The following is a 27034-nucleotide window of genomic DNA, read 5'->3' on the forward strand; positions in this document are numbered from 1 at the left end:
CCTGATAAGCTAGGGTCAGATGGAAGGGGGGGAGGACCTCCCCTATCAGTGGACTTGGAGAGGGGCATGGGAGGAGATGAAGGAGGGAGGGATTGGGAGGGAATAGAGGAGGGGGCTACATCTGTGATACAGAGTGAATAAACTGTAATTAATACAAAAATAAATAAAATATAAAAGAAAGTCTATAATGAGGGTTAGTTAAGCAATTAACATTATGACTCTAGATTAGGCTTTACATTGGCTGTTAATCAAACCCTCGGCAGAGTGCAGGGAATCATATGAAAGAAGGGGAGTTAGTATGATATAGAAAGGATAGGAGCTCTACAAGGACCAAATATATCTGGGCACAGGGTCTTTTCTGAGACTGACACTCAACCAAGGACCATCTATGGATATAACCTAGAACTTCTGCTCGGATGTGGCCCGTGGTAGCTCAGTAACCAAGTAGTTTTCCAAAGTAAGGGGAACAAGGATTATTTCTAACAGGACCTCAAGGGCAGGCTCTTTGACCTCCCCCCCACCCCAGGGGAGGAGCAGTCCTGTTAGGCCACAGAGGAGGACTTTGCAGCCAGCCCTGAAGATACCTGATAAAACAAGGTCAGATGAAAGGGGAGGAGGTCCTCCCCTATCAGTGGACTTGGAAAGGGGCAAGGAGGAGACCAGGGAAGGAGTGTTAGGTTGGGGAGGGAATGAGGGAGTGGGATACAGCTGGGACATAGAGTTAACAAAATGTAACTAAAAAGAAAAATTAAATTAAAAAAAAGAGAGAGAGTTTATTTTAAAATCAGAAGAAGAATGCCAGATGTGGTAGTGTATGCTTATAATCTCAGTATCCACAAGGCTGAGGATTGCTGAGCGTTTGTGGTCACTCTGGGTTACATAGAGAATTACAGGCCACCCTAGGCTCTGTAGCAAGATACTCCCTTGAAAGAAATCAGAATTGATTCATATAAAGGCAAATGACCTTTAAACATTTCGTTTTGGAAACTTACTTAAAACATGAAGAATCTGGATTAGTTATTTGTCTCTGTGCTGTGGCAAGATACCTGACAAATACAGTTTAAGGGAAGAAAGGTTTATTGTGATGCACAATGCAGGGGATATGGTCTTTTATGGCAGGAACAGGAGATGGCTGGTTACAAATGCATCCACAGTCAGGAAGCAGAGAGCAACGAATGCTGGCGCTTATCTTGCCTTCTCTTTTTCATACAATTCAGAAATCCAACCCATTGGATACTGTCATTTCCAGTTACGGTGGGTCTTCCCACCTCAACTGACATAATCTATAAAATCCGTGAGCATGCCCAGAGATTTGTCTCCTAGGTGATTCTGAATCCCATCAACTTGGCATCCAAGATGAATTATCACAGATATTTGATTTAATATATTTGTTTTTTTTTTTAACATTTCAAGGATACCTGGTATCGTTCTTTTGTTTTGTTTTCAGACAGGTCTTTCTACACCGTCCTGACTGTCTTGAAATTCACTTTGTAGACCAGGGTGGCCTCAAACTCACAAGAGATCCTCTGGCTTCTGTCTCCTGAGTGCTGGGATCAAATGCATGTCCAGTCTAAGCTTTAATTTTTATTTTCATCTGAGGGAGGTGAAACAAGGTCTCCCTATGTAGCCCTGGCTGGCTTTGAACTCACCCTGTAGACCAGGCTGACTTTGAACTCACTGAGATCTACCTGCCTCTACCTCGCAAGTGCTGGGATTAAAGACATGCAACATTACACCTGGCCTCTGATTTTGTTTCTATGTTTCACCTCCTCATTTATTTTATTCTTGTGCATGGGTGTTTTGCCTGCATGAAAATCTGTGGACAACGTATGTGCAATATCCATGGATGCCATAAGGGAGTGGCAGAATCTCTGGGGGTGCAGTTACAGTGCCTCTATGTGGGTGCTGGGAATCAAACATGGGTTCCGTGGAAGAGCAGACAGTGCTTTTAACCACTGACCCATCTTTCCAATCCATATATATATATATATATATAACATAATATATATTATAATGTGATTATGTGGCTTGAGCATAAACTTTCTTTTTACAACAGTGTTTAAAAAACTTTTCTTTCAATGGAGGGTTTCAAATAAACTTTGGTTAGCTCAGGCCAAGTAACCACAAAACCTTAAAACAGTGAAGAATAAGTTTATTCTGTATAAACATGTTTAATTGTTACTGGCTGGATAGGAACATGTGTAATTGTCATTGGCTGCCTAGGCTTTTGGTTAATACTTTTTATGTTCTACCTAGGCTGGCAACAGTCCTGACTTGTGCATTCCTTCTGCCCTCAGCAGCATGGACTTCTACTTCCTCATCATCTACAAAGTGAAAAGTCAGACCAGCTGATCTCCAGCTTCCTTTCAAGTTCTAAAATGCCAAAAGTTATTATAGGTTCGTCACTCTTACTGTATCAGATGACTCAAAATACCCTACCTAGAGTTTTCACTGAGAGTAATATTTTATATTAATAATTATGGATAGGACAAGTGTAAAAAAATGTTTTCATTTTTTTTCTTTTTCCTTAGGGAATCTTTTGTGAGTAAAATATTCACCAGGTAGAGAAAGCCCAGAATATCCATAAATTGCAACCTCTTTGGGAGGGCAAAGGTTAAAGAACTGACAGTTGGTTAGTGAAAGGAGAGAGCATGCAATGAAAACCGCATTTGTCTCTGCCTCTACAGATCTCTAGAACATGTCTGTTGGGAATAACAGTCATTCCCAGTTAGTATCTTCAGTGTTATCAGAAGTGATGTCTTCTGTTTGATTTCAAGAACGGTCAGGAAAGTGTGTAATGGCAATTGTGACAGAAGATGAGAGTGTTCGTAGGCCTGATTGTTCCCATTCATGCTAGTTTGAGGTGGACGCATATGGTGGGTCCGTAGATAGCACTTTGAGGATCAGAGCACTTTGAGAGTAATGCTGAAGAAATGGTTTTAAAAATGCAAGTTATTTGCACAGTGGATTCCTTTCGGCTAAAGGAGCAGTGCCTTTCTGAACATTGCCCCCAAATTATAACTGTATCATTTAAAACGGTTCAACTACAGTTTCTTGATAAAAAAGATTCTGCAGCCTAATGCACCTCGGGACCACTGCCTTCGCAGTTTTTCAAGAAAATGACAGTGGAGACAAGAGACTTGTCTAAAGGTACATAGTAAGGTCACTTTGGCTGCTTGACCAGATCTTATTCTCTTTCTGTGACTCTGTCTTTCCTGTCTTATTTCATTTTTCTGCTGCTATGACAAAATTCCTGAATCTAGGTAAATTGGAAAGAATGGAAGTTTAATTTGCCTACAGTTCTGGAGGCTGCAGAGTCTAGGAACATGGTACTGGCATCTGTTCAGCATCTGGTGTGCTGGGTCATAGTGCAGTGGAAAGTGAAAGGACAAGTGGGCATGTGTTCCTGAGAAAGAGATAAAACACGGATGATAACCTTGGTTTATAACAGCCCACTCTCCAGGGAACTGATCTTGTTCTTCAAAAATGAGAATTCAGAGAGGGAAGAAGGATAGAGGGAGCCGGAGGGGTCAAGGACACCATAAGAAGACTTACCGAGTAAACTAACCTGGGCCCTTGGGGGCTCACAGAGACTGAGCCACCAACCAAAGAGCATGCTCGGACTGCCTGGATCCTCTTTCTCTGTGGGTTGGCTAGGTCGCCCCACCAACCTAGAGAGAAATGATCAAGGAGCAGAACACCAAGTTCATGTCACAGACTCTCTCTTTGCTTAGTAAGGAATCCACTTGGAGACAGCTGTCTGTCTGTGGGTTACCCAGGCAGTCCACATGGGCTCTGATAGGCTAGGGTCAGACAGTAGAGGAAGAGGACTTCCTCTATCAGTGGACTAGGGAAGAGGGATCAGGGAGAAGAGGGAGAGAGTGTGGGACAGGGAGAAGATGAGGGAAGAGGTTACAACTAGGATACAAAGTGAATAACTTGTAAATAATCATCATAATAATGATGGGAACTAGAAAAGATCATCCTGAGTGAGGTATCCCAGAAGCAGAAAGACACACAGGGTATATACTCACTTATAAGTGGACACTAGACATATAATATAGGATAAACATAGTAAAATCTGTACACCTGAGGAAGCTAATCAGGAAGGCGGACTCTGGCTAAGATGCTCAATCCCCATTCAGAAAGGCAAAGAGGATGGACATCGGAGGAGAGAGAAAACAGGAACAGGACAGGAGCCTACCACAGAGGGCCTCTGAAAGGCTTTACCCTGCAGGGTATCAAGGCAGATGCTGAGACTCATAGACAAACTTTGGGCAGAGTGCAGGGAATCTTATGAAAGAAGTGGGAGATAGTAAGACCTGGAGAGGACAGGAGCTCTACAAGGACAACAACAGATCCAAAAAGTCTGGGCACAGGGGTCTTTTCTAAAACTGATACTCCAGCCAAGGAACACTCATGGAGATGGCCTGGAACCCCTGCACGGAGTTAGCCTATGGAAGTTCAGTGTCCAAGTGGCCTCTATAGTAATGGGAACAGGGACTGTCTCTGACATGAACTGATTGGCTTGCTCTTTGATCACCTCCACCTGAGGTGGGGAGCAGCCTTACCAGGCCACAGAAGAAGACAATGCAGCCACTCCTGATGAGACCTGATAGACTAGGATCAGAGGGAAGGGGAAGAGGTCCTCTCTTATCAGTGGACTGGGAGAGGAACAGCGGTGGGGAAGAGAGAGGGTAGGATTGGGAGGGGAGGAGGGAAGGAGGTACAGGGGGTATACAAAGTGAATAAACTGTAATTAATAAAAATAAAAATAATTTTTTAAAAAAGATGAATGCTAGCATTCATCTACCTGCTTTTCTTGACTGTAGAAGCAATATGACCAGCTGTGGTAAATTCCTGTCATATTGGGTTGATTGTACCCCCTCAGACCATTGGTTCACAACCTCCCTAGTACTGTGACTCTTTAACAGAATTTCTCGTTGTCATGACCCCTAACTATAAAATTATCTTCACTGCTACTTCATAACTGTAATTTTGCTATTGGTATTAGTCATGATGTAAATATCTGTGTTCTCCAATGGTCTTAGGTGACCCCTGTGAAAGGGTCATTCAACCCCAAAGAAGTTGTGACCTACAAGTTGAGAACCTGTGCTTCAGAATGGGTCAAAATAAACTCTTCTTTCCTTATGTTGACTTTGTCAGATACTATCGCAGCAGCAGGAAAAAAAATAGCCAAGCTACCCCTTTCAGAGCATCTGGCAGACGTTAGTGAGAATGGTGTCTTCCGGAAGGAAGGACTGCACATGCTAACCCCATCAAGAGAGCATGTTCTCTTTCCCCCTTCCCTTTGCTCTAGCCCTCTCCTCTCCCTGCATTTGGGCTACTGTGACAGAAAAACCATTGACTGTCTGGCTTGTAAACAACAGACATTCGCCTCTCATAGTCCTGGAGGGTTACAAACCCAAGATCAATGTGCCAGCAGATCTGTGTTTGGGGAGGTCCTGCTTTTTCACAGACAGGACCTTCTTGCTGGGTCTACTCATGGCGAAAGGGAAGTAATAGCTGTCTAGGGTCTCCCTTACATGAGCGGTAATCCCAATCATGGGAATCCAGACTGCAACACACCGCAAGTGGAGACTGCAGCGTATGCACTGGGGCAGGGCACAGACTTTCAGACCACAGCACCAAGCCTCCCTGAATGCTTGTCTTTTCCATCCCATCCTATCACTGATTTTCTGAGCTCTCGTCTCACTGGCTACCGTGTCTGTCAGGTCTTGGTTATTCTGACTTGTATGGTGAACTCGTTTACTCTTTTCCTTTCTTCTTCTCATTTTCTCAGTATTGATGGAGAGACTTTAAGTGTTCAGGGAGTCAGAGTTAATAAAATTTTCACTGCACTTGTTTCTTAAGCAGTGAAAACACATCGGTTATTCACTGGAAACATGGCCACACCTGTGCAGACAAAGGACAATAGAATGCTAGGCAGGCAAGGTCATGGAGAAGTGTAATAAAGGTAACAGGTAAGTCTCCTACCATTGAAAAGCCAAGAAGGCTGTCAGAAAAGCCCTGGGTTAAAGGTTAAGGGAAATAGACAATGTTACTCCTTTTTTTTTTCCCCACTGAAATTCAGGTTGTGCTTGGTCTAAATGGAGTTCCATGACCATGTTTCTGAAATACACTCAGGAGTGAAACTTTTCTACTCCAGAGACGGCAAAATGCGAGAATGGGAACAGGTGCAGCTTGTGTTGTGCTGCCAAACAAAACTTAACCTGATACTGAAATGACTTTCTCACTGGATCCAGTGATGACAGAAGTACTGGGAAGAAGAAAATAAATGAAGAGAAAGAATAAATAAAGAATTCTGAGGGAAATGAAGACAGGACCTATGCAACAAGCTATGCAAGGAGGAACAGAATACAAGCCTGATGTATCATAAAACTGCTCTGTGTTGCTGAAAAAGAATTGGAGTAATTGCAGAATAATATCAGAGTTTCAATGTCTGCTTTGAATAATATCTTCAATGAAAATATAGCTTTTACATGTACATGTTGGAACAGGAGTTTCACCCTCTCACCATTTTCTTTCTCCTTTGTATTTGGAAATTAGTCTCTCATATAAAATAAAAAGGCTTCTTATTATTCTCTGGGACATTACTTGTCCTAACTCTTCTGTTAAGATCTGTTGATTAAATTAGTGCCATAAGGAACAATAGCCTCACGTGATGACACCAGCATCGGTAAATAATTTTAATTGCATTCAACACCCCTCTAATAATCTAATGCCCCAGTCTCTCTTTCAGAGTTCAGCTGAAGCTCAAACTTCTCACTTTACAAGTGATGAAAGATGGGAGAAACCGTCTAAAACTCAGAGCCAGTATGGCAGATCTAAAAGGGACACTTCAAGGTTTGCCTACCCCGCTTGGATCTGACACAGCAGCAATGCCCTCCCCCCAGAAAAAAAACCCTGAAATATGGCTGAGAGCTGGAGAGTACTCTCTTCAGCCCTCACACTAAACTGATAATAAAGGCTTCATTACTCTAATATCCCATTTCCAGATGAGAAAGCCAAGGCTCAGGAAAGTTAGACAGCCTGTCTCCTGTCACAGCATCAATACGTGGGAGAACTGCCTAACCTTGTAGGATGGCCATGTAGGGATTATGTATGTGCATCTAGGGTTGATCCTATTCACCAGGAGGGACAGGTGATGGCTCACTGGTGGTCTATGGCACGGCCAAAAGTCCATCCAACCAAAATTATCAACCTGACTGCTTTGTTGTAGTGGCTAACAGTTGCACACGGAGTCACTGCTAGACAGTAACAGAGCCTTATGACAACGGGCCATTGAAAAGTTGTCTCTTTTTTAACACTGGGAAGGGAAATTATCATAAGCAATAGAATGGCTCAGTAGGATGACACTAATTAGGTGGAGACTGGGACATGATCTCTGGGGAAGGAAATGCTATGTTGAAAATACATATTGCTCATCCCAGAACTGTCTGTAGAATGAGGGCTGTGGTGATAGCTCAGTCAGTAAAGAGCCTGTCTAATAGGCATGAGGACCTGAGTTTGATCCCCCAGAACCCACCTAAAAGGGCCTGGTATGGTGATACAGACTTGGAATCTCAGCACTGGGGAAGTGGAAACAGGTGGGTCTCTAGAGATTGCTGACCAGTTAGCTTAGCCTATTTGGTGAGTTTCAGGCAAATGAGAGAATATATATAGTAGATGACACTTGAGTTCCCCTCTGGCACGTGCATGTGTATGCACACACAGAGACACCGTAGAATGGGTGGGTCTTTATCTTCATTGGGCTATGACATTTATGAAACTTGATCAGCATACATTTATAAACCTGGATCAGCATTCCATGATTGTATTAAATGGGAAACAGGGTGATAGCTGAATAGAATTGATTCGATAATAATCTTGGGCTTGGGATGGATAGGTCCATGCCTGGCCTGACTAAAAAAGTGTGGTGTGTGCGCACGCATGTGTGTGTACCCTTAGAGACAGAAGAAGGTTTTGGGTCCCCTGGAACTGGAGCTATCGGAGGTTGTGAGACACCTAGTATAGGTACTAGGAACCAAACTGTGGTTCTCTGTAAGAGCAACAAGTGATCTTAACTGCTGAGCCCTCTCTCCAGTGCCTGGCCTGCTTTTAAAATAAATAAATGTAACCAGGTGTGATGACACATGTTTTTAACCCTAGCACTGGGGATACAGAGGCAGACAGATCCCTGTGAGATCCACCCTGGTCTATATAATGAGTTCTAGATCAGCCAGGGCTACACAGTGAGACCCTCTTCTCAAAATAAGATCATCATGGATAAGTATTAATACCCATGAAACCAACATCTAAATCAAGAAAAGAAAAAAGCATTTGATGAAGCAGCCTGACAACAGACTTAACAGGATACAAATAGATTAATGAAACCTCATACTGGTCTGAGAAGAAGGTAGTTTGATCAATTTGTAGTGCTAAACATTTTCATATCTTGTGATCCAACTATTCCATTTTTTTAAATCTATAAACAATGTTCATGGCACTACTGTCTACTGTTTCTAGTAGTAAAAAGAAGATGGATAGATGATAAAAAGCAGATGGAAGGAAGGAAGAAATGAAGGGAAGGAGAAAGGGAGAAAAAGAAAGGAGAGAGTTAAACTAGAAAGAAATTAAATGGCCTTATAGCTACACATGTAACATGACATGACCCTTTGTAATGCTGAGTGCAAAAGCTAGCTCAAGAAATCTCCTGACAGTACCAGTGTGTGTGTGTGTGTGTGTGTGTGTGTGTGTGTGTGTGTGTGTGAGAGAGAGAGAGAGAGAGAGAGAGAGAGAGAGAGAGAGAACTAGAGACTGAACCTAGGGCCTGGTACATGTCAGGCAAGAGCTCTACTACTAAGCCATATTCCTAGTCATTTTTGTTCTTTGAGACAGGGCCTCACTACGTAGCCTTGGCTGGCCTGGACTTTCTATGTAGACCAGTCTGACCTTAAATTCACAGAAATCTGCTAGCCTCTGCTTCCCTAGTGCTGGGATTTAAAGGTTAGCACCACAGCCCAACAAATCCCCATTATTCCACAGCCCTTTAAAACTGTATTATTTTGTGCCAAGGTTTCACTAAATTGCCCACAGTACCATCAAATTCATTCTGTAGACTGAGCAGGCCTTGAATTTGTAATCTTCCTGCCTCAGCCTACTAGAGTAACTATAATTGTAGGCCTGTACCACAGCACTGATTTATCAAGTCCAATTCATTGAAATGAACTTATATAATCATATGTATGTGTGTTACAAAATTGTATTGCAGAAAAATTTTTAAAAGGTAAAACTCAAGGCAATGGCACAACAGGCCAGAAATGCTTGGGAATTACCTTCCTTTTTAAGGAACAGCCCTCAGCCACTACTGATGGGAGTTTGTCTGCAAATATCCTGGCTTCCTGGCCTCTCAGGTGGGATATGATATTCCAAGTTACCCAAAAGGATGAAGTTCCAGCCACCTAACAGCAACTTATATGGTTATGAGCCATTGTTTGGGCTGCCCTCCTACTCCCCTAGAAGTGTGTTTTGCCATCATCTCTTAAGCAAATCGCACAGAGGGCTTATATCACTCAGTTTTCTCTTACTGCAAAAAAATAGCCAAACTAATTAACTGGAAAAGAGAAAGGTTTCTGGGGCTACAGCTCAGTGGTGGGCACATGTCTCTGGGTTCATTTTCTACATAAAAACGATAAAAGAATAAAAATAGGAAGACTTGTGGCAGTTGGGGAGGCTGACTTAAAACCAGGGCATTGTGTATGCTGCATGGATACTTCTCATTGAGTTATAGCCCTAGCTCAGGAAGAGTTTATTTAGGCTCACGATTATGGAGTATACAACCTACTTCAGTTACTTGTGGGCCTGTGGTGAAGCAGTACATCATGGCCGTGGAAGGAGGCCTCGCCCATAGCTAAAAGGAAAGGACCAGTATCCTCTAATCCCCTCTAAGGGTCCACTCAATTGTTACCTAAAACCTACCCCTAGACCTTACTTTAGAAATAATCCTAATATAGTCCTAATAATGCTACAGACTTGGGGTAGGCTTTACTACTTGGACTTATGGAGAACACTTATCCAAACCTATAGTAATCTGCTTCAGGGAAAAACTATCTCAGATCCCAGGGATGACACTTTCTATCTTGACACATGGAACTCTAGACAAACTAAAGAGACCGTATTAAGTACTTAAAACTGAAGCTCAGGGCTTGGGAGATAGCTCAGTGGGTATGTTTGCCATGCAAGCCCATAGTTCAGGTCCCTAGCATCCATATAAATGTTGGGTGAATGTGGTGGCCTACCTGTAAACCCAGAGCTTATGGGGTGGAGATAGGGCCTGACTAGCTAGACTAGTTGTATCAAATTGGTTAGCTCTGAGTTCAAGTGAGAGACTGCCTTATCATATAAGGTAGACATGGATCATAGAAGACTCCTGATGACAACTTCTGGTCTCCACATATGCACACACACACATATGTATGCATTCAAAAAGGAAAAATAATGGCTTTCATCAACAATTTGTTGGAGGTTGTCCTGGTTCTCTGTGTATTCAGATGCTGAATTCTGGGACCCAAGATACGGTTGCAGTCGGGAAAAGGGCATTGGCACATATATTGATCAATGTTGTATAAACATTGCTCCCCAAATATCTCTGATTGGTTAATAAGGTTGCTGACAGCCAATTACTGGGCAGAAGAGAGGTGGGCAGAGCTTCTGTTCCTGGTCTTGGGGTCTCAGATAGGGACCACAAGAGGGAGAGGAAGGGGAGAGGAAAAAAGAACAAGAAGTAGAGAAAGGACATGACAAGAAACACTGACCAGATGGAGCTTTTAACTGCTCAGCCCTCTCTCCAGCCCCTTAAGGTTTGTTTGTTTGTTTGTTTGTTTGTTTGTTTGTTTTTTAGGATGCTGACCACTGGGAGTTTCACCATGTCTACTGAGTATAAGGACAACACAAATTTGAATTTTTTTTATTTTGTTGGGAGGGTGAGGTCACAAGGGCAGGTGATGGGCACGGAAGGACTGGGAAGTGAGTGTGATAAGGGTGTATGAGGTGAAATTCCCAAAGAATCAATAAAATATTATTTTGAGCAAGAATAAATTCTCATGTATAGATCTAGCAAGATACCCAAAAGTTAGTGAGCATTAGTGGAGGATTTGCAATATCTGGAGACTTCTTTGCATAAGGGTTAGCACACTTTTGAAGTAATATAAATTTACTCAAGATTGCCTAAATCATAAAGGAGATGTACTGTCCTGTATAGTTGGAAGTTCAGAGAAGACATGGAGATTGATTTGATAGCAGCCTCATATCATCATTGAGGATGTATTTTCTTCCTTTTTTGTTCTATTTTTGGCAATGTCAGCTTCCTTTTAGTCTCAAGATGGTTGCTATGAGTCTCAGCATCTGTTTTGATACTCTGGTGGGTAGAGTCTTTCAGATGACCCCTGTGGAAAGATCCTGTCTTGTTCCCTGTCTTCTCCTACTTCCAATGTCTAATCTGTTTGCCCTTCTGAATGAGAATTAAGCCTCTTCCCTAGGGGCCTCCTTGTTGTTTAGCTTCTTTAAGACTATAGATTTTACTATGTTTATCCTAGATTATATGTCTAATATCCACTTACAAGTGAATATATACCATGAGTGTCTTTCTGCTTCTGGGATACCTCACTCAAGATAATCTTTTCTAGTTCCCATGATTTGCCTGCAAATGATTTCCTTGTTTTTAATTGCTGAGTAGTATTCCATTGTGTAAATGGACCACAATTTCTGTTCCCATTCTTCAATTGAGTGATATCTAGGTTTGTTTCCTGATTCTGGCTATAACTAATAAAGCTGCTATGAACATAGTTGAGCAAATGTCCTTGTTGTATGGTTGAGCATCTTTTGAATATATCCCAGGAGTGGTATAGCTGGATCTTCCACAGGGTTCCTCTGAAAGACTCTACCCATAAGAATGTCAACGCTGAAGCTGAGACTCATAGCCAAACTTTGGGCAGAGTACAGGGAATCTTATGGAAGAAGGGGAGATAGAAGTACCTGGAGGGTACAGGAGCTCCACAAGGAGACCAACAGAGCCAGAAAATCTGGCTCAGGGGGATCCTGCAGAGACTGATGAATCAACCAAGGACCATGCATGGAGAGGACCTACACCCCCTGCTCAGATGTAGCCCATAGGCAGCTCAGTGTCCATGTGGGTTCCCTAGTAAGGGGAGCAGGGGCTGTTTCTGAAATGGATTCAGTAGCTTTGTTCACCTCCCCTGGTGAGGTGGCCTAAGTAGGCCACAGAGAAAGTTGATACAGGCAGTCCTTATGAGACCTGATGGACTAGGGTCAGATAGTAGGGGAAGAAGACCTCCTCTATCAGTGGACTAGGGGAGGGAGATAGTGGGGAAAAGGGAGGGAGGGTGGGAACGTGGGGAGATAAGGGAAGGGGCTATAGACGGATATACAAAGTGAATAACTGTAATCAATAATAATAATTTAAAAAATTAAAAAGATGGTTATAAATTGGTACTACTTGCTTCTTTGTTGCACACAGAGATGGAGAGAAGGTAAAGAGATGGAGAGGGAGAATGAAAGTTAAGAGGACTGTTTCAGAAGCTTCAAGGCCTTAGAAAATGTTACCTACTTTCCCATTGGCTTAACTTTTATCGGGTGTTGTGATAGGGAAAATGAGTGCAGAGGTTATTCCATTTTCTATTCTTGTTGAGGGCATTGTAGTTTGATTAGAATTTGATCTTCCTGACGGAAAGTGTCAAGGAAAATTACCCAACCTGAGGTCAGTATGTCCCAGCTAACATCTTAGCTTTTGTTAAACCACTTGCTTGTTCAGAATCCCCAGCCTCTCTTGCTAATTAATTATCTGTGCTTATGTTAAACTGTTTGATTGTTCAGAATCTTCTCCTCCAGCTAACTGCTTATGTTAGCTTTAGTTAATCTGCTTGCTTGCACAGAACCACTCCTGATGCTGTTGAGCAAGATACTAGGATTCAGCTTTCTTTCTTTTTCTTTCTTTCTTTCTTTCTTTCTTTCTTTCTTTCTTTCTTTCTTTCTTCCTTCCTTCCTTCCTTCCTTCCTTCCTTCCTTCCTTCTTTGCCTTAAAAAGAACCCTTACTCTAGCCAGGCATGATTATACATACCTTTAATCCCAGCACTTGAGAGGCAGAGGCAGGCAGATCTCTGTGAGGCCAGTCTGGTCTACCAGTGAGTTCTATGACAGCCAAGCCTACACAGAGAAACCCAGTCTTGAAAAGCAAAGCAAAATGAAAAATGAAACAAAACAAAAACCCAATTGGCTATATACCGTGTTTGCTTGCTCTTCTCTGGTGGTCCCCCTATAAGAGTATCTTGTCTTGAACCAAGAACTATGGCAAGGAATCAGAACAAAACTCATCAGTTTTCAAATTGGCCCATATTTCTAACTATTGCAACTACCATGGGCTATATTCTCTCCAAAGCACAAATATAATTCATGGACAAGTAAACAAGAGTGAGGGTAGTTACCAATAAAAGAGACATTAAATTTTATAGAGAGTATTAAAATGTGTGTGCAGATACCCACAGAGGCTGGAAAGGGGCATTTGATCCTCCAGAGCTGGAGTTATAGGTGGTTGTGGGTCACCTTATGTGGGTGCTGGGAAATGAGCTTGGATCCTCGGGAAGATCAGGAAGTGCTCTTAACCAGTGATCCATTTCTCCAGCTCTAGTTTTGTTCATTTTTATTTGATAAATATTTGTTGTGACTTTAAATAGTGACAGGTACTTATGCAGAACACTGTCTTGTGTGGAAGGGAACATTAATCATAATATAAATCATAGTATAGCACAGTGTTAGGAAGGTTAGAGTGGAAATATTGTTTATTAAGAAACCACATCGCAGGAGAAATGGATGGACTTCTCAGACAGGGAAGGCTTCCCTTTATATTTAAGTGATTAACTATAATCTGAGGCATTTGGTAGAGAGATGTAGAGAGTGGTTCACAAGTCAGAATCTTGGAGGGCTTGCATATGAAATCATCACAAATCATCATCAGCTTAGCAGCTGGAAACTACAAGCATTTATGGCAACTAAGTCTGAGAAGTTTGGAGTTTTACGAGTCCAAGGATAAGCTGGGCATGGTGGTGCACACCTGTGACCCCAGCATTTGGGGAGGCGGAAGCAGTGGATCTCTGTGAGTTTGAGGGCAGCCTGATCTACAAATCAATCCAGGACAGCCCAAGGCTACACAGAGAAACTTTGTCTCGAAAACAAAACAAAACAAAACAAAACAAAACAAAACAAAACAAAACAAAGAAACAACAAAAAAGAGTCCAAGAATATATATCTCCTTTGGCTAAGTGGTTTATGACCTAGAATCTTTCAGAGATTACAGTGAAAGTGAGGTGTGGATCTAAGCCTCAGGCCAGAACTATGCCATCTCCAGTTTATATGGTGGGAGGATCTGCTGATAAGTTTTGAGGGGGAGGAGAAGAAATGGTAGTGGGAGGAGAAAAACAAGACAGGGAGAAGGAAGAGAGGGGATGGGAGAAGAAATAGAGGTGGGGGGGAAAACATAATAGGAATGTTGATACATATATTACAACTCATTTGGTCCAAAGTCCAGAATACCTTTTCTGTCAAGTCCGCAGGCCCACCTTTAAAGTGTTGGTTTCAGTGGGACTGTGGTGGAATCCAAGAGTTTGCCTTCTAACAGGCTAGATGTTTGTCTTAGTTAGGGTTTCTATTGTTATGCAGAGACACCATGGCCATAGCAATTCATATAAAGGAAAACATTTAACTGGGGCTGGCTTACAATTCAGAGGTTTAGTTCATTATCATCATGGTGGGAAACATGGTGGCATGCAGGCAGACATGGTGCTGGAGAAGTAGCTCAAAGTTCTACATCTGGATCAGCAGGCAGCATGAAGAGACAGTGAGCTACTGGGCCTGGCTTGAGCATCTCAAACCTCAAAGTCCACCCCCTAGTGACACACTTCCTCCAACAAGGCTGCACCTCAATAATGCCACTCCCTATGAGACTTTCGGGTCCATTTTCATTCAGACCATTACAAGATTTCACGAACCACAGAGAGGCCTGTGCAAGACCTTATTTTTACACAACAAACTGAAAAAAACTTTGAGATGATTTAAGCTCAAGAGAGCTAATAATAATGACCACTGAAATCAACTGGATTTAGTTTCTAGACTAACTGTACAAAAGAGGACCAATCTAATATATATTCGATATGATTAATTAAATAAAATTATTTAATTGTCACAATGAAATGGAGAGAAGTCATTAACAACTGAGTCATTAAAATAACTGAGACACTGAAAGGCTAGTAGAGTAGTTTTAGGTCACATAGCTTGCTAATGATCATACCAACTTTAGGGCTGGGTCATTTGAGCTGTGTATCAGCTCAAGTTTTCATTATACAGGCCTGTTTCACATTTCCCCAACTTTTAGGTCTGTGCTATCTGTTAGGGATTCATAAAATCAGGCACATTGATTTTAAGTAATTGAAACATCAGAATAAATATTTTTAAAGTAGCAGCTTGTGAAGAAAGAAAGAAAGAAAGAAAGAAAGAAAGAAAGAAAGAAAGAAAAGAAAAATAGAAAACTATGAAGTTGATGGATGAGTCCAGAAAAATCAACAGTGGTATATCACATAGGCTGAAAATTCTCTCTCCACAAACACCCAACTTTTCCCTTCTAGGTGATAATCATCCATAACTGCTACCAGTAAAACTCCATCTGTATGCAGCACCCAAGAAAATGAGTAAACAACTACAGGCCATGCCTTCTTTTTGTCTGCCCATGCTCTCCTAACTGCAGTTAGTACTCTGTTTTGTCGGTAAAACTGCTCTTTAGAAAGGTTGTTACCAAGTCTCTTTAGGCTTTGCTTTGAATGGGAAACACAGAGTAGTCCAGGTAGCATGCATATGATGCGCTTGTAAATCTGGAAATTCGGGATGTCTCTGTATGCATGTGCTATTTATCTTTCTTTAAATTCAAAGAGCAGAGGTACGACAATGTCATAAAGCGAAGAAGGGGGTACATACCCAAATAAAGGCATAAAAGCTTTATGTTAATAATCAGGTCAAGAAGAATGTTTTTACCCTTCTAGTTGATGTTTACACATTACTAAAAAAAAAAAAATTAATGTTTGGTGGTCATGGCTAATGCAAGCAGATATTTCATATATCCACGTTAGGAAATATCGATTTCACATACTGAGCCGTGAATTCAAGTTCACTGTAAATGCACAGAAAACCGAGCACCATGTAAACATAAATTCCTGCACCAAAGTGGTAGTAGTGGTGAAACTGAGTCAGAGTTCTCTGGTGGTGAGGGCTTGTGGGAGAATAGTCGGTGCTTCTAATTTGAGCCTCTCTAAGGGATGTGGAACGGAGGCAATGAAATAACTATGATTAATCCCAACGAACTGTTTTGGGATGAGGGAATCTAGGAAGCATAGCAACTAAGTGTTAATGACCTGGATTTGTAATTGATTAATGCAATGGTGATAGTGGTGAGAGGGGCATGAAATAGTGACCTGATCGTGTGCATTTATTGGCCCAGTTGTTAACTACTGGTACAGGGCCAGGAACCACAGCCAGTGATGTAACAGTCCTGTATTGTTACAATCCTGTCCAAAGGTATTCACCAGAGTGAAGGTGGGCAGACAGGGAGCAGAGCTCCTGAGGCCAGGTTAACTGATATTACAATAAATTTTGTTCAGTGGCCGGGGTTGGGGTGAACCAGTAGCTTCCACTTAATTCTGTACACTGTTGGGGGCGAGGGGGTATGACACAAACCATGAATTTGAAAACAAAAAACAAACGTAGGACTGCAAGGAACAACTTAAAGCAGAGCAGTCAGCTGATCTGAGAATGGCCTTCCGGAAGAGGGGCCTAGAGCAGAGCTAAAGATCTAGTTTCAGGACGCGGGATCCCAGCGTCCTCCAGGTCTCCAGAGCACTTTTCTGCCTCTGGAGAACTAATCCGGGGCGGGACCAGCGAGCAGGCTCGCTGGGGGGCCAGTCCGAGAGCCACGGGCGAGGAAGGGAGGTTTGTGCACGCTCCCTCCCCCCCCCCCCCCCGGGCCCCTCACAGCCCACGCGCGCCGCGTACGTGCGGCGGCAGACCCCGCCTGCAAGAGGCGGGGCTTAAGGGGCCTCGGGCAGCGGGCCCCGACCGCCTGACTGCTGCCGGTGCTTGTGTTAGGTGCTGCTGCTGCGGCGGAGACTTAGCTGGTGGCGCAGAGGCCGAGCCCCAGGTGGAGGTGAAGCCCCTCCGGCGCCGCCTCCGCTTTTGTGGCTCGGCGTCGGCGGCCTCTGCGGCGGTCCTGGACGTCTTGGGGGGGATCTGCGCACTGCCCGGGTGAGGATGCGGCTCTTCTACCGGCTGCTAAAGCAGCCGGTGCCTAAGCAGATAGAGCGCTACTCCCGCTTCTCTCCGTCGCCACTGTCTATCAAACAGTTCCTGGACTTCGGTGAGTGCGATGCTTTGCACCCACCTCCAAGGCCGGAAGGAGCTGCCAGCCTTAGTCTGTTTGCTGCTGGGGCTCTCCAGCCTCAAGGCAAAGTCCGTGGGAATCTCTGGGAGGGGTGATGGCTTGGATGCCTAGGAGCCCTCCTGGGGCTTAGGTTTCGGGTTTCGGGAGGTGGAGGGGCAGGGCCTGATAATCCCTTGCCCAGTTTCGTCCTAGTTCCCTCATCCCAGTCGGAACTTCCCAGCCATCCATCATTAGCTTCAGATATACTTGACTCAAACTACACTGCCCTTAAAACTTCAGAAAGAGATCTCTTAAACGTTTTTATTTTTAGAGCTTCTTAATGGTTGGCTAAGACGTGTTTAGAAACACCTTGAGGTTGAGTAAATTATGCAACAGCTTTTTGTTCCTTTTCTGCTGTAAGGTGTGGGGTAGCCTGAACGTCTACATTGTGATTATGACGTAAAAAAAGTCACAGTCCTGGGCTGCAGATGCCTTAGATACTGGGCAAGAGTTAACCCGTGGGCTCCTGGCTGCAGAGGAGGGTTTCTAGGACAACTCCAGCCTAAGTATGAGCACCTTTCCTTGATGTTCCTTGCATCCTGTTAGCAGCTGGGTTAATACTTAGTTTACATGGATTGGGGTGGGGAGTTAGAGGAGAGAACCCCCAGTAAGGCCTGAGGCCTATTTAGGAATAGATTCTACCTCCTTCCATTAACTGATCAATCATGTTTCCCCAGAGGATGTCATTCCAACTCCAGCAGGCCGAATGTGCTTTTGAAACAGCTGAAAATAAAACAAAAAATGGAACTCAGCATTCCCAAAGGAAAATCAAAATCACTTAGACACCCAATGCCTAGATCTGTTTGTTTCATTTGATTTAAATATTACAGGATGGTGTTATTTCGGTATTAAAAAAAAAGTGCAAAATAGGTAGAACCTTCTGGGAGGACCAGATTTGCAAAATGTGACGTTGCCTATACTTGGGGGAAACATACAGGATGGAAAAAGAGGTATATAGGTTATGGATTTAAGCTTGATGCCAGATCGAGTTTTAGAAGTTGCCAAAGACTGAAGATGAAAATCAAAGATGAGTGTGAATTTGGCATTTGCATCTTAAGTTTTATTTTCAAACTTCCTCCCTCCCTCTGTCTACTTGTAAAATCTTTCTCTCTCTGGCTACTTATGAAATGTATTTATTCTTAAACATTTTATGTATGTATGGTTTTGTGTTTGTGTGAGCACACATATATGTCATGGTGCATCTGTAGAGGTCAGAGGACAACTTGTAGGAGTTCTCTCCTTCAACCATGCGATCCCAAGATCAAACTGCTGTCAGGCAGCAAGTGCCTGTACCCACCACACTTTCTTACCCACCCTGCTTATAAAGCTTTGTAGGTTTGAGGCAGGTCCTGACTTCACAACCTAAAACGAAAATGTTGCTATTACTATAAATAGGCATGTTTTCCTAACTTAAAGTTAGAGATGTTTGTGAACATAAGAACCTTTTGTTTGGGTAAACTGAGACAGTTTAATTCCCAGGAAAAAGAACAAATGAAATCTCGTCCACTCCCACCTTCAAAGTTCATGATGGTTTGAATAGCGTGCCTGAAATTTCATTTCATTTATTTCTGTGGCAGTGTCTCCAGTGCTAATAGGTAGGTAGGCAAGGATGTTATTTGAGTAGGAAAACTACAGTTGGGAATAGTGTTATGGTGGATAATCCTATAGGGTGAGTATATAGAAACAAATGTTCACTATTTTAAAGCCTTGAGAACAGTGGTTTGGGACCAGCGCCCCATGGCCTGAATTTCTGGTTTTGGCATGTGGGTAGGGTGTAGGGCACTGGTATTTTTAGAAGACCCTCAGGTCATTCTAAAGCATTACCAAGGTTAAAGACCATTAACTAGGTGCACTTCTGGCTGATCTGCTGTTCTTCTTTCTTCTGGGGTGGAGTATTTGTTTAAGCTCTTTAAAATAATTTCTTGTCTGCAAGAATAACAAGCGGAGTATCATTTTACAAAGGTAGTACTATAGTACCATTCCCAAGGGCAAGATTTAAAAAAAATACCCAACATCAAAAATTATATGTTCTTTTTTGGCTCAAGACGACAGCTGCATGGTTCCAAATTCAAAAGGTGCAAAAAGACCTAGGCAGAAAAAGACTGTTTCCTACTTCTTGTTAGTCTTGCAATTTTTTTGTGTAAGTTACATGTATACTTTTATTTGTACTTTGCTTTTTAAAGTTGATACAAAAGAACTTCCCTTATATGTATCTGTACACTTCCTTTTCCTTTTTATGGCTTTTTATGACTTCGGAGAGTTCATATGGTTGTAGTATAATTAGATGACTAGTGGGATGTTTCTAGACTTTGCTATGACAAGAAGTGCTACAGTGAGTTGCTGTGTATATTATAATTTCAAGAATGTCTGGGAGTAGACAAGAAAAATTCCTAAAGATGACCTTGCTACATCAAGGATGATACACATTTGTAATTTTGATAATTGTTAACAAATTCCTTTCCATAGGAGTTTTCTGTTTGCGTACTTACTGGAAATTTCTGAGACAGAGTACCTGTTTTCCTGTATTTCACTTCATAGTTGTCACACTTTCGACAGGTAAAAAGTCATGTTTACATAGAATGTTTTTTTTTTTCTTCAAGTAGACTTTATCCTGGCTTTTCATTATGAAAAATTGTAAACATATGGAAGTAGAAGAAATAGTTTGAAGTCTTGGGTCATTATACTGAAAGCCTTGTGTTGTTTGTAGGTGTTTGCATATGCAGGCTGTTAATTTTTTTTTTAAACCAAAGTTAGGTTTGTTTTAGAAATACTTTTTTTTTTTTCAATTAAGAGTAATATATATTTTTTGAGTTAACTGTTCTTTAAAGATTTGGTAAAACAATCCTATGAAACCTTCCACAAGTTTCTCTATTCTATGATATTGGTCTGTGTAGATTTTCTGTGTATCTGGAGTTTGTTAGAATAGATTTTTCTAGAAAATCATAATTTTCATCAATATGCTCTGGCCAGTTTGGATAGATTAGATAACTTCTCTCCATTTAGGAGCTTGTTTTTTTGTGCTTTTAAGATTTTTTGTTTGTCTTTTGATAAGTTTATAAATGTATATAATGCATTCTTACTACTTTCTCCCCATTCCTCTTTCATCCATCTCCCATCCCTATCAACTCCCACCCCACAGCCCTTTTCCTGGCTTCATAGCTTTTGGATTGTTTTAGGATTCATATAATTTAACCAGAGCTATCTTTGTGACCATTGGATTGGAGCTTGGTAGGATCTTATTTATTTATTGAGACAGGGTCTGAAAAACCCTGTGTATACCAGGCTGGCCTCAAGAGATCTGTCTACCTTTTCCTTCTGAGTGCTAGGATTAAAGACATGTGTCACCATGCCTGGATATTTTTATTTATTTATTTATTGACTCAGTCTTACTATGTAGCCAAGCTAATCTAGAATTCACAATCCTCTTCCATAGTCTTCTGAGCACTAGGATTAGAGATGTGCACCACTAATGTAGCTTTGAGAGTAGTCTTAACAGTCTTAATGTTTTTTCTTGATTTTTTTTGTCTTTATTCTCCATGCTTCCCCCAATCTTTAATTTAGTTAGGGTTTCATCTCTAATCTTTAATTTAGGTAGGCTTTCATCTCTGCTATGTAGCCCAAACTGGCCTTGAATTCTCTTGTTGTTGTTGTTGTTTTGAGACAGGGTTTCTTTGTGTAGCCTCTGGGACTTGCTTTGTAGGCCAGGCTGTCTTTAAACTCAGAAAAATCCACCTACCCCTGCCCCACAGAGTGCTGGGATTACAGGCACGTGCCACAGTGCCTGGCTTGGCCTTAAACTATTAATAAACTTAAAATATTTTATTTATTTATTATTTATACAGTATTTTACCTGCATGTGTGCCTACATGCCAGAAGAAGTCACCAGATCTCATTTTAGATGGTTATGAACCACCATCTGGTTGCTGGGGATTGATCTCAGGACAACCAGTACTCTTAACTTCTGAGCTACCTCTCCAGCCCCAGTCTCAACTTTTTTGAGTGAATTACAGGCATGAGGCACCAGGCCTGACTTCCACCCTCCTCTTGATTCAGTTACCAGGTGGTTTATTTGGTTAAACTTATTTTCTTAGTTTTATGGCTTTTATCTTCCAGTTCATGCTTAACCTTGACCTTCAGTCTCTTTGATATGCTTAAATCAATTTCGTTCTTGTTCTTTTCTTTTTTTCAAAAAGTTGGATACTGTTTTCTTTTTTGTCATTGCCTTTAATTTTGGGTCTTTTCTATTGTTTTAATTTTAATTCTATTTTATGTACATAGGTGTTTTGCCTGCATGTATGTCTGTTGACCACTTGCTTGCCTGGTGCATGCAGAGGACAGAAGAGGAAGTCAGATTCCCCTGGAACAGCAGTTACAGACTGTTGTGAGCTACCTTGTAGGTACTGGAAACTGAACCCACGTCCTTTGGAAGATCAACCAGTGATGTTAATGGCTAACCCATTTCTTCAGCCCTTTTATTTCTGTTTTTTAAGGCTGTTAGCTAGCCCTCTGATGAGTGCTTTAGCAGCTGATAGGTGTATTTGACCTTCACCCCATATCCTGGAAGATGTTTATTTTTTCATGAATTAGGATTAATTTGAGAGTGCTGAAACTTCCATTGTAGGTTTATTATATATACTAATTATCTTTAGTTTTGTTGCACAATTATAGAATGTTCTCTAAATTCTCTGATTTATTGATGTTTGTTGTGTATGTGGTTATTTCCTGGGAGTGTTCCTTGAGCAGCAGAAAGGCTGTTCTCTCTTCTCAGGTTACAGAATTATATATACCATATTGTTGTTTAGGCTTTTTATAACTTTTTATGTCTTAAATCTGTTTGATTGGTTGTGGATCAAACATGAGAGAGTCTTTTAATATAATTCTGTTTTTCCACATGTGTCTAGTTTTTGTCATATGATTGCTAATGTGATCCTTGATACTTATTAAGTGTCATGCTGTAGCCTTTAGCATTACTAGTTTAATGCTTTTGGTCTGGATTCAGCCTTATTTGATGTTGAGGTCCAATTTCCCATCTTCTTTTCTTTTTTCTTTTCAGTTTTTCTGAATTACTTTGCTTTCAATATTTCTCTAAATGTAAAGCTGGTTTTTGCCTTGTAATAATTGACTGCTTTTATATGGTAATTTTAGCCTGAATGTATAAATCAATTGATATAATTGATAACTAGTATAAATCAATTGATCTGTCATAAATAATGGTAAGCATCTATAATTTTCCTTTTTGTTTTTATTGCCTTAATTTTTTTCCTGTCAAATAATTTATTGCTTTGTTTTGCCATATTCATTTTAATTAATACTTAAGTTTGAATTTTTATTTCACTTGTTAGGAGTTCCTTTCTGTAACTTTTAAAGTTATTTTTATTTTAGGTGTGTAAGGATTTTGCTTGCATGTGTGTTCATCATGTGTGCTTGGTCAGACAAGGAGGTCAGATCTCCCCAGACTGGAGTTAAGGACGGTTGTGAGTCACTGTGTGGGTGCTGGAAATGGAAAATGGGTCCTCTGCAAGAACAACAGTTGCTCTTTACTTCCAAGTCATCTAGCCTCACTTCATTTCCTACCTTTGTCTAATTAGGTCACTGCCTGTTACCCCCATGAACCTCTTGAACAGTTGAAGTGTAGCTAGGGTGGCCGAGAAAGTGAATTGATTTAATTTAAACAGAAAGTAGACTTGATTCAGTTCATTGTAAAACTGTGTTATGTAGAGGTTTTGGGATGCATGTGTGTGTATTAGTGTGGAGGCCAGAGGACAACCTTGGCTCTCCTTCCTTAGGAACTAGCTACTTTGTTTCTTGAGAGAAAATCTCCCACTCGCCTGGACTTGACCAAGTAGACCAGAGAGCCACAGTGAGCTGATTGTCTCTCCCCCTCCAGCATGAGAATTTTAAGTCTAAACCACCATGCCTGACTTTTTGATGTTGTTTGTTTTTTTGAGACAAGGTTTCTCAGTGTAACAGCCCTGGCTGTCCTGGAATGTGCCTCTGGATCCATCTGCCTCTGCCTCCCCAGTGCTGGGATTATAGGCATGCGCCACCCCTATCCACCCACCCCACCCATGGGTGCCTGACATTTTTATGTATGTTCTGGGGGATGGAACTCTGGTTGTCATGTTTGTGAAGCAAGTACTTTACTGACTGACTTATCTCTGCGTTCCTCAGTTAATTTCAAGTGTGTTTATAACACTTTGGAAATAAAAATTTACCTTAACAAATCTAAGCTTTATGGAATCTAATTATAGACCATTTCTTCATGATAGAAATATAGCTTCAAAATTGTGATCTGCTATACATGTAAGAGACATAGAAAACAAGGAATTACTATATAACCAGTAAAATATCTTTTATCTTTTTTGAGGTGATGAGAGGATTGAATCTAAGAACTTGGTACGGTATAGTAGGCCAGTGCTCTACCATTGAGCTAAACTCCACATCTTTCATAATGATTATGTGTTAAAATATTTTACATAAGTCCGGATAAAGAAAATATTTAAAATCTCATCTATTTTATGCTAATGCAGTTGCTAAAAATTTCAAATTGTAGTGTACTTCATATTCCGTTGGACAGTGTGGCTTCAAATACTATGCTAATTTCTTAGTGGGACCACTGTAATATCACAGTTTATGTACAAAAGAAATTTTACTGATTTTTTTTCCTAATAAAGCTCTTACATGTCTTGTTCTATTTTCTTTTTTAGTAAAGTTTCTGTATTTTGGACTAATATATTACCTTTGAATGGCTGTTAACATCATGGTGGTTCTTGTACCATTTGTGCAACTGTCATTTCTGTCCCTTAAATGTTGTTTCTTTGAGTCAATAATTTTCTTCGTGATTTTGTCTTACGAATTTTTTTCTTCTGGTTAAGAATGATTAAGAAAAGACCATCTTGGGCTATTATGCAGTAATTAAAGATACATGCTTCTGAATGTGGAGTGAGTTGGTAGGAAATAGTTCACATTTTCATTTGTACGTGTTTTCTATCTTTTATCTTTTAGCCTTTCTGCCAATTTCTGGTTCTCTCAGTATCCACTATTGTCCCTCCCTGCAAATTCCCTGGACACTTAGTTCTTGTTTATTTCTCATTTTCTTCTACACAGCCTCAATATTAATAAAGATATTTTTGTTCCTTTTTCTCTTTATTTCATTCTAACTCTTCTTTTCAGAGTGGGTGCTTGTTCCTTTGTAGCCTCTCGGCTTCTCAGCTCAGTTTTCTCTGCACAGCAAGAGTGGGAACTCCTGACATGGAGTTGCATGTCATTTATGGCATTATACCTCATGTCACATTAGTCAGTTACAGACATTTAAACTTGCATATAAATGCAGCATCTCTCTGCCTCTTACGAGGAAGCAGACTGCTATACAAACCTCCTCTCTTTTCACAGCACTTGAGTGTCTTTCATGTGCCTTATTAGGGTTTTTTTTAAAAAAATATCATACAGGTTAAATTGCACTGTAGCATTTCTCTATATATCCCCTTACATTGACCTTCCTCTTCCCACTGCCCTCCCCTGCCATCCCCCCTCTTTTCCCGTTTGCTTTCATGTTACATGTGTTCTGTTACCTATCTTTCTTTCTGTCCCCTCCAATTAAGATTTCCTTTCTCTGGGATCATGATTAACACACAGGCATACACACATGCACACATATACCCACATTTAGCATCTTCATACAAAGATTTTTTTTTTTGCTTAATATAATTTCCAGTTCCATCCATTTCTTATAAATATCATGAACTCATTTTTCTTTATGGATGATTAAAATTCATTTGTGTAAGCATACATGAATTTGTTGATGGCTATTTCTGTTCTTTTTGTTGTTGTTGTTGTTAAAAATGCAACAATACACTTGGGTGTGCAGATATTTCTGTGGACTTGGGATTCTTTGGCTGTACACATGAGTGGGCTAGCTAGGTAATATGTTCATTCTATTTTCACATTGTGAGGCACTTCCATACTGATTCTCCTAGTGGTTACTCTCCTGTGAACTCCTACTAGCAGTGAATAAGAGTTCTTTAAAGAGGATATAGCTTCATTTACTGACCTTGCTGATGTCTGGGTGATTTCCTCCCATTAAGCTTTTGGGAAATTGATCAGACTGTTGGCAAGATTTGAGAAATCTTAGCTTGGTTGCTGGGTGCAATTACGAAGTGTTACCGCTTTCATTTTTTATATCGTATGTGCATTAAATTGTTTTACCTTGGTGATGATTATTTTTTATATATTTTTATTTTTTACATTAATTACATTTTATTTACTTTGTACATTTTATTTGCTTGTATCCTAGCTGTAGCCCCCTCCCTCATTCCTTCCCAATCCCACCCTCCCTCCCTCATCTCCTCCTTGTCCCTCTCCAATAGGGGAGGTCCACCTCCCCTTCCATCCGACCCTAGCTTCTCAGGTCTCTGTCTTATTCGAGTTGGGTAAATCTCTCTTTTTCTGGAATATTCTTGTCTAAGAATGCCTCTGATCTGTTTTATTCCCTCTTTTTTTTTTAATTAGTAGATGTTTAAGATCTTTAGATTCACAGCAAAATTCTGCAAAGGTAGAAAATACAGAGAATTCCCTTGTACTTCCCAAACACACGGCCTCAGCTGCTTGCAACATCCTGTACCAGTGTAGGACCTTGAGGAGCTGCCAGTAACCATTGTTATCACTAACAAACCAACATCATCTCCAGTCCATTGTTTATACCAGAAATCATTCTTTGTGTGTACTCCGTGAGTTTTGACACTCCTTGTTTTTCGTTTCTTTTTTTGTTTGTTTTATTTTTGGATTTTTGAGACAGGGTTTCTCTGTGTCGCCTTGCCTGTCCTGGACTCGCTTCGTAGACCAGGCTGGCCTCAAAATCACAGAGATCCACCGGCCTCCACCTTCCCGAGTGCTGGGATTAAAGGTGAGTACCATCATGCCTCCCACTCCCCGTTTTTATTTAAAGGCTTTACTGGAACATAGATACACTCATTTGTTACATACAGGATGTACCAGTGATTTTCTTCTCAACAGCAGAGTTGAACTGTTGCCAGAGATCGTACAAACGGTTCACAAGGCCCAATGTGCTTATTGTCTGGTCCTCTAAAACAAGTTTGACAAGCCCTGGTCTAAAACAGTTTCAGTTCCCTCTTTAAGGAGTGAGCAGTGTGTGCATTAAGTGATAAAGCTGTTTGTCCGTGTCCTGCTGACACTCAGCTCTTCTTATCTGCAATGTGACTTACTGGGTGGCTCAGACTTTTCCAGATAATCTGGTAGTTTACTTTTGGAGTGTCTTGTTTCTGAATAGGATTTACATTTGAATAGCTTTGAAAGGTTTTATGGGGTTCAATTTACAAAACTGTCAGCGAATTTAAGTGTACTTGTTTCTCTACCGAGTTACCAAAATGAAGTTTTATGCTTTTAATCGAAATGCCTAACCTAGGAGTTACACAAGGTCTGTTACTTGAACTTTTGTTCTTCATGAACATTTAGTAGCCGGAATCTGGATTTTTCAATCA

At 41.1% G+C, this 27034-nt stretch overlaps 1 protein-coding gene across 3 annotated transcripts in view; it reads left to right on the forward strand.

The window, feature by feature from the left end:
* Nucleotides 1-17158: 17158 nt before the first annotated feature.
* The window catches only part of Pdk3 (pyruvate dehydrogenase kinase 3), an 83488-nt gene continuing 73612 nt past the window's right edge, over nucleotides 17159-27034 (forward strand). For all 3 annotated transcript variants that reach the window (XM_055608241.1, XM_055608240.1, XM_055608242.1), the window contains exon 1: nucleotides 17159-17474. In XM_055608241.1, coding sequence (XP_055464216.1) covers nucleotides 17369-17474 — 106 coding nt within the window. In that variant the 5' untranslated portion in view covers nucleotides 17159-17368. The remainder of the gene's footprint in view (nucleotides 17475-27034) is intronic.

The sequence above is a fragment of the Psammomys obesus genome, unplaced genomic scaffold, assembly GCF_907164565.1.
Source record: "Psammomys obesus unplaced genomic scaffold, mPsaObe1.curated_primary_1811, whole genome shotgun sequence".
In the NCBI taxonomy this organism is placed as follows: Eukaryota; Metazoa; Chordata; class Mammalia; order Rodentia; family Muridae; genus Psammomys; species Psammomys obesus.